We start from the raw sequence: 14,487 nt of genomic DNA, 5'->3' as shown, positions 1-14,487 counted from the left end.
TACAGGTGTGAGCCACTGTGCCCAGCCAAGGTGCCGCTGTTAAAGTTTATCTTATATATTACCTGAATTTATTGTTCTGTTCAGACTTCAGAATTGAAGTAATGCCAGATACTTATGAATGATAGCATTATGCCTTTAAGTTCTCAATTGACAATCTGCGTTTTTTTAAGTTGAAGGAAAAAGTTACAAATTCTACAGAACTGCAGCATCAATTAGATAAAACAAAGCAACAGCATCAAGAACAACAGGCTCTTCAGCAAAGCACCACGGCAAAACTTCGAGAAGCTCAGGTAAACATTAGTTGCGTTATTAGCCTTGTAAACAAAAATTAATTACCATTACATAGAATATAAGAGAAAAAATAAAATTAATCCAAATCATTATCCTTTTGTTGTGGTAAAACTAGAAAATACAAAATACTTGATTGTGAGGGATTTTGATAATTTTGAAGTCTGGATAATCAGAAAATTCTTTTGCTTTTGATTACTATGTTGAAACGTTTTTCCAACTTAGTGTAAAATATTAATTATAAACAAATTTATTATGTATTTATTACATTTTATATATTAATTTAATAAATTTATTAGATTTATCTATTAAATATGTTTAGTTAAATAAATTTATTTAAATTACTTATAAATAATTTATTCATTATTGTTTCTTATTGATTAAAATACAATATTTGGAAAATCAAAAATGTTCGAATAAAATTTTCTGGCATCGTTAGCCCAGTAAGGAAGAATATTTTGTATTTCCTTCAGTAGAATTTAGTATTTGTTGGTCATTTCTTTTCCTGCTTTATAACCATCATCTGAACATTGGAATTGTAGGTGTAGAAAATATAATTGTTTGGGTTAAATTTATACAAAGTCTGCAGCGTAGCTTAGAATATTGAAAGAAGTTTTCATTTTGTTATGGTAAGGGGAGATTGTCCAAATGTTGAAATGAATTTGACTTTGATATGTTTTAATTATTATTATTATTTTTTTTTTTTTTTGAGGCCAAGTCTCGCTGTTTCGCCCAGGCTGGAGCTGGAGTGCAGTGGCGCTATCTCTGCTCACTGCAAGCTCCGCCTCCCGGGTTCACACCATTCTCCTGCCTCAGCCTCCCGAGTAGCTGGGACTGCAGGCGCCCACCACTGCACCCGGCTAATTTTTTGTGTTTTTAGTGGAGACGGGGTTTCACCAGGATGGTCTCGATCTCCTGACCTCGTGATCCGCCCGCCTCTGCCTCCCAAAGTGCTGGGATTACAGACGTGATCCACTGTGCCCGGCGTTTCACTGTGCTCAGCACTGTGAATAGACAGAGTGCTTGCCCTCTAGGAGATGGCAATCTAATGACATGTATGTAGAAACAATATTGTAGTTTGAGGGAGGCAATAAATAATATGCCTTTCTCTTCTGAGCTTGGAGAGTGGCCTGGGAGTCAGATGAATAGAGATCAAAATACTGGATTCATTTATTTGTTCTTTTATTCAGTTAGTCAAAAAACATTTATTAACCTCTACTGTCAGCCAAGGAACTGATTTTGTGAACTTAGCAGTGAACAAAACAGACAAAAATGTCTGCTCTCATGGAGCTTAGTGAGAGAGGCAACGATAACCAAGGTAAATAGGCAAAATATATAGCATGTTAAATGGTGATAAGTGCTATAAAGATGAAGGAAGGAGGGATGGGGAGTTGGAAGTGTTTTGGGGTGACCAAAGTTGGGACTGCGGTGTTAGGCCTCTTTGAAAAGATGAAAGACCTGAAGGAAGGAGAAGCCTGTGATTCAGAGAGAAGAACATTAGTACGTTAAATGGTGCAGAGGCAGGAGCATGTCTCAAGAATAACAGGAAGTCAGGGCTGGAGTGGGAGAGTGTTAGAAGAGTTAAAAAGGGCAGGTCATAGAGCTCACAGGATATCAGAACCTCTAGTGCCTCATAGGTAATTTTAAGGACTTTATTTTACTTTGAGTTAAGATGAGAAACCATTGGAGGGTTCTGAGCAAAGCAGTGATACAATTTGACTTATGATTTCACAGAATTATTCTGGCTGATGTATTGAGAGTAGACTGTACAGGTACATAAGTAGAAGCATAGAAATTAGCTAAAAGGCTACTACAATAATCCAGATAAGAAATGATGTAGCTTGGATTAGAGTGGTAGTGAGAAGTCAGATTCTAGTTTTGCTTTAAAGGTAAAGCTGACTGATTTATTGTAAAGTATTCAGAGAGAACTTAAGGATGACTCCAAGGATTTTATTCTGAGCATTTAGAAGGATGGAGACCAGACAAAATGAAGATGGAGAATCCCACTGGATTTGGCAATATGGAGGTCATCGATGACCTTGATTAGGGTGATTTGCATAAAGAAGTGAGACAAAAACCTGATTGGGGAGGGTTCAAGAGAGAATGGAAAGAAAAAAGTTTGATAGAGTGAATATAGATAACTCTAGGAGCTTTATTGTAAAGGTCAAGGAAGCAATGGCAATAGTAAAGCAAGTGTGAAGAATTTGGTATAAGTCAGCAGCGAAGTGGGCTTTCTTATACTGCACCCAGAATTAACTTTATTAGTTTAACCACAAAGCTAGAAATGGCAGCCTTTCACCGTTTTGCAGACAGGTTGTCTGTCAGACTGAGGGAACAGCAGGGACTCAATTGAACATGGTTATTTGTTCCTTATTCTGCACTGTCCAGTAAGTTTAAATTCTTATTCCCTGGGGAGGAATACAGAAAGGATGAAAGACGGGCCAGGCAAAGTCCCTCATTACGGAAACATGAAAAGTCCTCACAACTAACGAAAGACATGTAATGAGTCTAGTTCTAGGTGTGTATATGTATATAAAATTACTATGGTAGCATAGAGAATAGTTACCTAACCCAAACAGAGTCTGGAAAAGAGCAGCTGTGAAAAACTTTTTAAAAGTGACAATCTAAGCACAAAGGATGAGTAGATATTTCTGGGATGCAGAGATAGTGGTAGTGAGAAGTTTACTCCAGATAGAATTTACAAGGATGAAGGATACTGAAGCTAGTGTGAACTAAGCTCTTAGGTTTTGCTGTACCTTGAAGTGTAAGTTAGAGATTACTTAAGAAGTCAGAGCATTAGATATGGGTAAGTTTATAGAAGATCTCATGTGACATTTGTATTTCAAGATGGAAAGATTTTGAAGATGGAAAGGTATTGAAGGTCTTAAGAAAGAATTGCCATAGTCAGATTTGCTTTTTAAATAGATTATTCTTGTTGATGTGTGCAAGATGGATTTGGGTGGGAATATTCTGGAATGAAATGAATTAAAAGACTAATATATGCAGCAGTTCAGATGAAAAATAATACTGGTCTTAGTTCAAGCAGTTGTTGAAGTCATAGGGACAAATGTGAGAAATACTTATAAGGTAAAAATAAATGAACAGCACTGGTTGACTTAATAGATAAAAGGGATGAGGGAGAAGGGGTGTGACTTCCAGGTTGGTAGCGTTGGGTGCATGGTAAATGGAGGTGTCATCAGCTGTGTTAGTGAATGTGATACAAATGGCCATCTCATAAGGCAATGCGATGTGTTCAGTTTAGGACGTGTCTTGAGGCACCAGTGCAATATATTTAATATTTAAAGCTTGGAGGAGGGAATCGTGTTATATATGTTAACCGAGAGAGACATCAGAATATATGAAGTAAATGGAACTATTAGAGTAGATGTGATCAGCCAGAAGAGAGAATATAGTGAGAAAAGTAGATAATTGGTAACATAAGACTTCTGAGAAACACCAGCCCTTTAAGGGATGACTAGTTAGAAGAAGAGCAGCCCCAGGAAGAGTGAGAGTGGTCAGAGTAATTAAGAAGAACCTGCAGAGTGGAAGCCAAAGGAATAGGAAGGGTCGAAAGTTAGGGGTAATCAGCACCTTCAAATGTGGGTTTGTGTGGTGGCGATGCTCAGTATGATAAATGAAAAATACCAATTAGATTAAGCAATTAAGTAAATTGATAATGTTGCTAAACATAATTTCAGTAAAGTAATAGAGGTGAAAATCTGATTGTCGATTAATGAGTAAATGAGAGATGAGGAAATTAGGAATGTAAATATAAATTATTTTTTGAAATGTCGATGTAAATTGTTTAAAGACTGATCAGAAACTGGAGGGGGATGTGTCCTGGGGAGTGTTTTTGAGAATAAGAGAGACCTGGACATGTCTATAGTCTAGGACAAAGGGATTCATAGGGAGGGAGTTATTAAGGATATTGGGGGAGAAGCAGCTGAGGGAATAAGGTATTGTTAAGAAGCTACGATGTTACTGATACACTGGGGGAGGGTGAAATTAAACTCATCCACTGAAGCTTGAGGAAAGGAGGTAAATATGGAGTGGGGCATATATACATAGCTCCATATATCTATATATATAAATATATGTATATATTGTTATATGTATATCTATATATGTCTCATGGATCAGAAGAAGAGTAGTAGGAGATGAGTTTAGAGCATTGGAAAAAGAATGTGGTTAATTGAAGGTTTCTTGTTAAATTCTAGTTTATAATAATATAGATTTATATTATTAAACATAGTTCTAATTAATTGTATGTGTATATAATTATATATACACATACTATTTTATATAAAATTTTTTTTTGAAAATCAAGATTGATCATTCCTGAAAATCTCATGTTTCTTGATAAAGTTGGAGATAGTAATAGCTGAATATCAGGCAAGCAGAGATTGAGAATGTAGAGATAATATGGAATCTTTTAAGTAGTTATTGAGGGGAATATTTGAGGGTGAGGACCTCATTCAAATAAAAAGCTTGACAAGATAATTCTGAATATATACTGTGATGGAAGTTGAAACCAGAACCAGAAATTTGTAGTAGCACCAATCTATGGAACTTTGTGATTTTACTCCAATAGTGCTTAGAAGTATAGGAATGGAGAATTGGGCTTTTTTGGGAGTGGCTCTTGGAAATTTTTGGGTGGAAGGAAATGGACAATGTGGTTGAAAGAATAGTTAAGGTTAGTTCATATCTATATAGGAAGTTCACGAAGAAAATCTAGGCATATGCTGAATATATTAGAAGGAAATTGACGTCTCTGACATTGAATAACAGAAATTAGGTCATTAAATTGGAAGGCTACTAAGTTGTGGTCATAGAGTAGGATAGTTAGAAATTTCTAACTGGAAGAATTTCAGGTGGTTACAAATCCTATATGAGTGTGTGAAATGTGGAATGAGTAAAGGTCCAGGAATTAAGATGATATGAATGTTGAGGCTATGCTCTTAATTATCTATGTATTTTGTATTTCCCAGGAAATTGGCAGAAATTGGGATTGAGAGAAAGACTAAATCAGGTCTCAAGTCTTCAGTGAATGAGGTAGGGATTTATAGATGATAGCAACAAAAAGTAGAGAGTAGAATAAGTAAATGGCATACTCCCCAGAGCAACACGAAGCTTTCACATGAGGGAGAGAGTAATGGCAGTGAAACACCAGGAAAAGGTCACCCTCCTCTGCTTGCCCAGTGGAATAGACATTACTGACCAGAGCAGGGTGAGGGGTGAGGGAGAATTGGCATCTGTAAAGGGAGAATCAAATTTCAGTTAAGACTTGGAAACAGAGTGACTATATATCTATATCTATACATCTATATCTAGATATCTATATCTACATATGCAGATATATATCTACTATGTAACAAACCTGCTCATTCTGCACAAGTATCCCAGAGCTTAAAGTATATATATAAATATCTATATCTACTATATCTATCTGCAGTAGATATGTCTATATCTACTATGTAACAAACCTGCTCATTCTGCACAAGTATCCCAGAGCTTAAAGTGTATGTTTAAATATCTATATCTACTATCTCTTTCTATAGTAGATATATCTCTATCTACTATCTCTATCTCTATCTCTAGATATAGATATAGGTATTTATATATACACTATAAGCTCTGGGATACTTGTGCAGAATGAGCAGGTTTGTTACATAGTTACACATGTGCCATGGTGGTTTTCTGCATCCATCAACCCGTCATCTAGGTTTTAAGCCCCACATGCATTAGGTATTTGCTCTAATGTTCTCCCTCTCCTTGCCCCGCAACCCCCAACAGGCCCTGGTGTGTGATGTTCCCCTCCCTCAGAGTGACTTTTATGGAAAGAAGCTTAGGCCTGGAATTCTGATTCCAGATTAGTGGAATGTAGAGAGAGGAGTTATCTATCGGTGGCAGGAACAGAGACTGAGAGGCAGAGAGGTTTGGTTGCCTTTTGTCATTTGACCAAAACTTAGAAGGATGAGAAGTATGCTTGAAAGTGACTGATCTCAAATATTTTAATATTGGCACAAATCATGAGAGTACCACATGGTTGCTGGGTCTGTGTCAGCAGAGTGGTGTGAAAGTAAAAGAAGAGGGATCCCTTGCTGTATCGATAGAAAAGTTCTTTTAGTGTATTGAAGTGAGCCTGCATGTATATGTGATTTAGAGTGTAATAATTTATTTTTCTATTCATTCAGCGACTTTTTAGAATATATGTGTCAAATATCTTGGATATATCAATGACTAAGACACAAAAATCCTTTTTAGAGTATACATTTTTAACGGAGGGTGGTTGGAGTGAGGCAGATCAGCATGACAAATAAGCAAATTATTTAGTGTGTTGGAAAGTAAGCACTATGGAAAGAATATGATAACCAAGATAGGGAATATTTGGAAAGGCTGAAATTTTGAATGGAATGGTCAGAGTAGTCCTAATTAAGAAGGTGATGTTTGAGCAAACATTTGAACGGGGAGTAAACTATATGACTGTGTGGGGGAAGAGTTCCAGGCAGAAGGAATAGTTAGTACACTAAGGCTTTGAGGTGGGAGTGTGCCTAGTGTGAGATTGAGTCTCATGTGTCTGAAATTAGGGTCAGAAAAAGAGTAGTAGCAGGAGGTCATATTAGAGTGTTAGAAAAAAATGTGGTTGAGAGTTTTTTGTTAAATTCTAGCTTATAATGATATAGATTTATATTATTAAATATATAGTTCTAAGTACTTAACTAAATTTACCATGTTAAAATGTAATAGTTTTAAGAAAATGTAAGACTGAGAATTTGAGTGATATAATTTATTGTTAGTCATTTTATGTTTGAGGAATAACTTTTTAAGTTCTCTATTCTTAAAGTAGTAGTTTTCAATTCTTTACAGAATGATTTGGAACAAGTTCTACGTCAAATTGGCGATAAGGACCAAAAGATCCAGAACCTTGAAGCTTTATTACAGAAGAGTAAAGAAAATATTTCATTACTAGAAAAGGAAAGAGAAGATCTTTATGCAAAAATTCAGGCTGGTGAAGGAGAGACTGCTGTTCTTAACCAGTTACAAGAAAAAAACCATACACTGCAGGAGCAAGTAAGCTTGTAAAATATATTATATTTCTAAAATTTACTTCTGTCTAAGTCTTACTAAGTGCTTTATTTAAATGATTCTTCATTCTTGCTCTTTTTAGCACATTTTAAATGTTATATATTTTTTGACAAATAGCATCTCATGTACCTTAAGAGGCAGATTACTATTATAGTGTAACATGATTTGACAAAGGAAAATTTCTCCGTTCATGTCCTGGATGTAAGTTAGTGTGACTATGAATAAACTATTTTACATTGTTAGCTCACTGGAAAAACAGAAATATTAATAGTGCATACTTGCCTAATGGCATTTTGTGATGTTTAAAAAAAAGAATAATGAAATGTATTCATAAATTGAAGATATTAATCAAGTGTTAGTTTTTACTGTGTATTAATATACAGACTTAATAGTAACATATTTTGATAAAGTATATGTCTTTGCATCATGTATAGCCAATAATAATTTTGATAAGTTGCCTTAATGTTTCAACATTAAAACGTAGTTTAAGAAAAGTTTATAAAATTTAGATAAATACATTTTCAAACAAAAAAGAATTTTGCAGTTGCTTTTTTGGAAGAATTGTGTAATAAGAGAGTTATTATCTAAACGAGAAAATATTTGAAACAAAGTGTCAGAAGGCCATATCACTTTTCTAAATTTAGAATTAGAATATAACAGATTTCCCTCCACATTTCGAAGTTAGTTTTGAAGAATTCTTTAGGTTAGTTTTTGGTTGTATACAACTTGGCGTTGCTTATCATATAAATATGGTCAGGAAGCCATGCATTCATTTTAAAGAATAAATTAAAATAAATCTGTTTCTGGCCATATTGGCATAGTTAATACCTATTTAGCTCTTCTACCATAAACACCAAGAAAAGTGGAAAAAATGTACAAAACCACTGTTTTCAGACATTGGGCAATAGGCAGTGCAGGACTGTGATCCCTGAGAGAAGAGAAACAAGTGATCTGAACTCTTTGACCACGCTAACTTTTGATCCAGAGACATTTTCCAGACTGTGGCACAGCCTGGGGGAACCTAAGGAAAGCCCAGTGGTCTATGTGAGATATTAAATTAAATTGAGAGACTGAAGTTCAGGGAGGTTAAGGCAGATTGAATTTGTAGGGTAGGATACCAGAAAGGAAAGAGCAGTACAGAGAAAAAGCTTCAGTAATCTGCTTAGGAATCCACTTGAGGCTTTGTTGAATGCCAAGTTTTGTACTTGTAAAGTGGGATTCTATGAGGCCAGACAATGAATACTATCAAGGAGCTACAGGCTGAAAAATTACTAGTGCTTACACAGGACTGGGAGATGTTCAGGTTCCAGCCAATCAGAAGAAAGGTGTGGCTGAACACTTGGAGTATTCAGTAGACATATCAGAGAGGTCATACCTTAGGAGAGGAGTAAGGCTAAACTAGCCCTAGAGTAAAAGCTGCCATACACCTGACCTTACAGAGTGTAAAAAAAACCTTAAAAGGATCAAGTAGAACCACAAATATATTAAATACGTGCTGGGACAAAAGATTCTTTGAAAGAAGACAACAGAATCGAGAGTGGTCACAATAAATAGTGAAAGATTACTACACATGTGAAGAAACAGAAACAATGTGAGCCATGACCAGGAGAGAAATTATTCAGTGGAAACAGACCCTGAAGTAAGAGATGATAGAGTCACCAGACAAGTACTTTAAAACAGCTCTTCAAATATGCTTATGGATAGAAACAAAAAACTATAATGATGGAGACAGACGTGGAAATGGCTGGGTGCAGTAACTTGTGTCTGTAATCCCAGCTACTCTAGAGGCCGAAGTGAAAGGATCACTTGAGCCCGGGAGTGAGCTATCACTGTGCTACTGCACTCCAGCCTGGGTGATAGAGTGAGACCCTGTCTCTTAAAAAAAAAAAAAAAACTTGAACTTTTAGAGATAAAACAAAAATACATGAAATGAAAATTTTATTGGATGTACTTAATAGATTAAGCAAGTAGAAAACAGTATCAGTGAACATAAAAGACAGGGCAATTGAAACTGTTCTCAATGAAGTACAGAAGGAAAAAAGGTTGGGGAAAAACAGTGACCCATGGAATAGTATTATGTAAGCTAGCATAATTACAATTAATGTCACAGAAGGGTGGGGAGGAGGAAAATAGAAACAAAGGCTGAAAAAATTTTAATTTTTTAGATTTTTTCTGTATTTCAATGGATGCAAATGAAAAAAATGTAATTTTTGATTAAAAACATGGTCAAAAAATTTGGTGAACTCAAAGCAAGGTACATCAAAGAAATGTCAAATGACTTGGATTTTATCTAAATTTTAAAAAGTATGCTCTTCAAAAGATATCATTATGAAAATAAAAGCCATAACACAGAATGGGAGAAAACATTTGCAATACGTGTATCTGACAATTCAGAAATGCCCAGATATATAAAGAAATCTTGTTACTTAACCAAATCAGTGATTGGCTGGAGTTAGAGATGGGATGGGATGAATGACTGCAGAAGGGCATGAGGAAACATTCTGGAATAATGGAAATGTTCTTTATCTTGATTGTGGTGATGGCTAGTTAAATGAGTGTATGCATTCATCAAATCTCAAATTGTACAACTTCAGTTGAATGAATTTTATCTAACTTACAGCTCAATAAAGATTATTTTAAAAGGAATATCAGTCTTTGAATTTAATGTTATTTCTTGGTATTTGAGATACTATGTTGACATATTTTGGAAAAGTGAATAATTTTACTTGAAAAAATTTGAGATAAACTATCATAAAGCAGTTTAATATTCTCATGGCTCTTAAATTTAGGTTTCTGAATTTTTGTTATATCATTTGTGAACTTCATGATTAATCTTACTTGTATAACAGGTAACTCAACTAACAGAGAAGCTGAAGAATCAGTCAGAAAGCCATAAACAAGCCCAGGAGAATTTGCACGACCAGGTACAAGAGCAGAAGGCACATCTTAGGGCTGCACAAGACCGTGTTCTTTCTCTAGAAACCAGTGTCAATGAATTAAATAGTCAATTAAATGAAAGCAAGGAGAAGGTCTCCCAGCTTGACATACAGGTAATATTAAATTTAATGTTTGTATAAAGCACCAGTTTTAGACCATCAAATGTTTTAAATTCTGTTTCTCTTTTTGCCTTGCATATTAATTGAAAAAAATTTGAAATAGGAATTAGATAAAGGCTATATCTAGACAATTAGTTGAACTTTCCTGTTTGACTCTCTCATCTGCTTCCCCGTCTCTGTCTTTCTCTCCCTCCTCCCTTCCGTCGTCTTCTCACTCTTCCTCTCTCCTCTCCCTCTCTCTCTCTTTCTCTCTGGCTCTTGCTCTCGGGTGTGCTCTCTCTCTCCTCAAGCTACACTTGGTGAAATCACTAAATCTTTTAGATTTTCCCTGCTTTGATCATGCCATTATTGTGTTTGATATTCAAATTAGTTTGATATTATACCATTAGATTTCTATGTTAAATATTTTTTACTTTGATTTTTTAAATCTTCCTTTATAAGTCTGACTTCTGATTAAAAAAAGAAATTCCGCCAACAGACACATGAAAAAATGCTCATCATCACTGGCCATCAGAGAAATGCAAATCAAAACCACAATGAGATACCATCTCACACCAGTTAGAATGGCAATCATTAAAAAGTCAGGAAACAACAGGTGCTGGAGAGGATGTGGAGAAATAGGAACACTTTTACACTGTTGATAGGATTGTAAACTAGTTCAACCATTATGGAAAACAGCATGGCGATTCCTCAAGGATCTAGAACTAGAAGTACCGTATGACCCAGCCATCCCATTACGGGTATATACCCAAAGGATTATAAATCATGCTGCTATAAAGACACATGCAGACGTATGTTCATTGCGGCACTATTCACAATAGCAAAGACTTGGAATCAACCCAAATGTCCATCAGTGACAGACTGGATTAAGAAAATGTGGCACATATACACCATGGAATACTATGCAGCCATAAAAAAGGATGAGTTTGTGTCCTTTGTAGGGACATGGATGCAGCTGGAAACCATCATTCTCAGCAAACTATTGCAAGAACAGAAAACCAAACACCGCCTGTTCTCACTCATAGGTGGGAACTGAACAATGAGATCACTTGGCCTGGGGAAGGGGAACATCACACACCGGAGCCTATTATGGGGAGGGGGAAGGGGGGAGGGATTGCATTGGGAGTTATACCTGATGTAAAGGACGAGTTGATGGGTGCTGACGAGTTGATGGGTGCAGCACACCAACATGGCACAAGTATACATATGTAACAAACCTGCACATTATGCACATGTACCCTAGAGCTTAAAGTATTAAAAAAAAAAAAAAATTCCCCTACGTGGTGCCATATTCTTTCAGAAGTCTATATAGCAGTCTTCCTCAATGAGTCAATCACGGGGTGAGCAGTAAGACATAATTTTTTCTCCATTCTTACTATTGATTTCTTGTTCTGTGATATAGAATAGAAATTTATAGAAATAGTTCAAGGCTTGATTTTACTTTAAGATAATGATTCCACTGGAAATAAGGAATATAATAAAATAATATGACTGGCATACTTATTAGAACTTGGAGAGAATATACATTTCTTTCTTTTTTAAAAAATTATTTGCTAGATGAATTATATGATAGCCTGTTACGTGGATGTCCAATGTAAGGGGGAGGGGAATGGGGAGGGAATGGGAGTCTAGTGACAATGTGAATGTACTAATGTATTAGGACAGTCTGTGATTCTTTCTGTGTTGCAGGGTCCTTTCCTTTACAAAAGATTGCCTTTCCACTGCTATTCATTTCAGAACTAATTCCAACAATGAGATAAGCCCATTTTTTTTTGTTACTATCATTGCTCCCATTATCACCTTGACAGTAACTTCTTCTTTGCTATTACTCTGAAAAATGTTACCTGTAGATATTTTTTAAGTTTTTGAGGCTTTTTTCAAAACTACTTTAACTTCTTTATGAACTAGTGTTAGTTCATAAAGTAGGATGTATGGCCTTACTTTTCTTTTGAGAATTAGGACTCTGAGAAAAACCTAGTGCTTTAAGTGATATTATTAATAAAAGAATGTCAACCGAAAGTGCTTAGCCAAAGGGTATTAGCTGTAGCCAGCTGTAGCTTAACTGTTAAGGTAATGTTTTTTTCTGGAGTGTCCCTTTAACTATACAAATGAGGCTTTTAAGCTGTTTCTCAGTTTTAAGTTCTATAATACACCTTTTGATCCCTAGTTCCACAGTACTTCCTTGTGTGCATGATCAGGACAGCATCAAGGTACATTATTATGCACATGTATGAGGGCACTTCACTGCTTTTACTGTTTTAAGGGCTTTAATGCAAAAGTTGCAACAATTGTAGCCTTGTAGTAATTGGTACTTAGTCATTGCCTGTAAAAAGGGCAAAGAGAGGGGCTGGCTATATGAATAGCCACATTTCCCCCCGCCATCAGAAGCCTTTCTAAAATAAGGCAAACCAGTGGAGCAATTATTTAATTTCCCCCAAAGTTTCTTTGTATGCTACATAACTTTTGGAATATACATATATTCCATTAGTTGAAGCATGCTATATAAAAAAGATCATGAGTGATTATCATATGTTAAAATATTTCATGAATTTTTGGCTCCTCAGATAGATGAAATGCCATATGTAAATAAAGCTGACTTCTGCAAAAATATATTTGTAGTCCGTGCTATATATTCATCAGTATAGATTTACTATGTATTGTTTAAAGGGAAGATTTCTTTGGTTTTCACCTTTAAATCAATGTAGATGTATACACCTTGATGTAACTATTATTTCTGTGAAAATTATTTCGATATTGAGAAAAAATTTGAATTTTTCCTTCAGCTTGTAAGTATCCATACAATGTAAATCTTGGATTTCTTATGTTCATTGATCCTCTCGTCAACCAGCTAAAAGAATGCTCCCCCAATTTTTACTCTTTTCTCAAAATATGTTAATTTTAAATATATGTTTTTACATATATATTTTATTTTTTGCTTTTCTTTCTTTTTTTATTTCTGAGACAGAGTCTTGCTCTGTTGCCGGGCTGGAGTGCAGTGGCGTGATCTCAGCTTACTGCAACCTCCACCTCCCAGGTGAAAGCGATTCTCCTGCCTCAGCCTCCCGAGTAGCTGGGACTACAGGTGCGTGCCACCATGCCCAGCTAATTTTTGTATTTTTAGCAGAGACGGGGTTTCACCATGTTGGCCAGGATGTTCTCGATCACTTGACCTAGTGATCTGCCTGCCTTGGCCTCCCAAAGTGCTGGGATTACAGATGTGAGCTACCGCTTCTGCCCTATTTTTTGCTTTTCGTATTTGAGGTGAGTTGTACTAAAGGTATTCAACACTTAAAAGTGTTACTTTTGATAACAAGATAGATCTTTTTGCTTGTTTGATTTTATCGGCAGCCTTGAATTTTTAATGTTTAATATTTTGACTGAGCATCAGAAATAAAACCCTTTAAGTGAGAAGTTATCAGGGAATACTGAATTTTACAACGTGCCAGTTGTCTGGCTGAGTCCTTAAATTCTGTAATTCTTGATTATCTTTGGAGTCATCATTTTTGGGGGCATGGTTATTTACTTTATCATAATAGTGGTAGACTTTCAGATATTCACTTCTGAAAAACACAGTGGCGTTTTCCTGGAAAAAAAGTGTACCTTTTGTTTCTTAGCAAAGGAATACTGAAGTGTTTTGGAATCATATAAGGTTATCTTTTTATTGTTTATCCAGCATTATTAGGAGGCTTCTCCCCTGTCATTCCTATTTTGGGAATTTTTCACATGCATATTTTTCAATATATAAATCCATTTGTTTCTGTGAATGACTTAATTTTTAAATAGTTTGTTTAGTCACAAAAACAGTGTGCATTCAAGCAAGAGGAAATCAAGAACTAAATATAAATTAAATAATTTATAAATTTTGTTACAGATTAAAGCCAAAACCGAACTGTTGCTATCAGCAGAAGCAGCAAAAACTGCCCAAAGAGCTGATCTTCAGAATCATTTGGACACAGCTCAAAATGCATTACAAGATAAACAGCAGGTAGGGAAACAGATGCAATTTCATACTCTCTATCTCCTAGTGCTTTGGTAGATAAACAAATTGCAAACATGT

At 35.5% G+C, this 14,487-nt stretch overlaps 1 protein-coding gene across 3 annotated transcripts in view; it reads left to right on the top strand.

Moving 5' to 3' along the window:
• The window catches only part of EEA1 (early endosome antigen 1), a 165,201-nt gene that overhangs the window by 111,686 nt on the left and 39,028 nt on the right, over nt 1-14,487 (top strand). For all 3 annotated transcript variants that reach the window (XM_021922756.2, XM_021922755.2, XM_021922754.2), the window contains 4 exons: nt 171-290; nt 7,156-7,359; nt 10,224-10,424; nt 14,302-14,415. In XM_021922756.2, coding sequence (XP_021778448.1) covers nt 171-290; nt 7,156-7,359; nt 10,224-10,424; nt 14,302-14,415 — 639 coding nt within the window. The remainder of the gene's footprint in view (nt 1-170; nt 291-7,155; nt 7,360-10,223; nt 10,425-14,301; nt 14,416-14,487) is intronic.

Source organism: Papio anubis, chromosome 9 (assembly GCF_008728515.1).
Source record: "Papio anubis isolate 15944 chromosome 9, Panubis1.0, whole genome shotgun sequence".
NCBI lineage: Eukaryota > Metazoa > Chordata > Mammalia > Primates > Cercopithecidae > Papio > Papio anubis.
The sequence above is the reverse complement of the archived record's forward strand: the minus strand, read 5'-3'. Positions and strand labels throughout refer to the sequence as shown.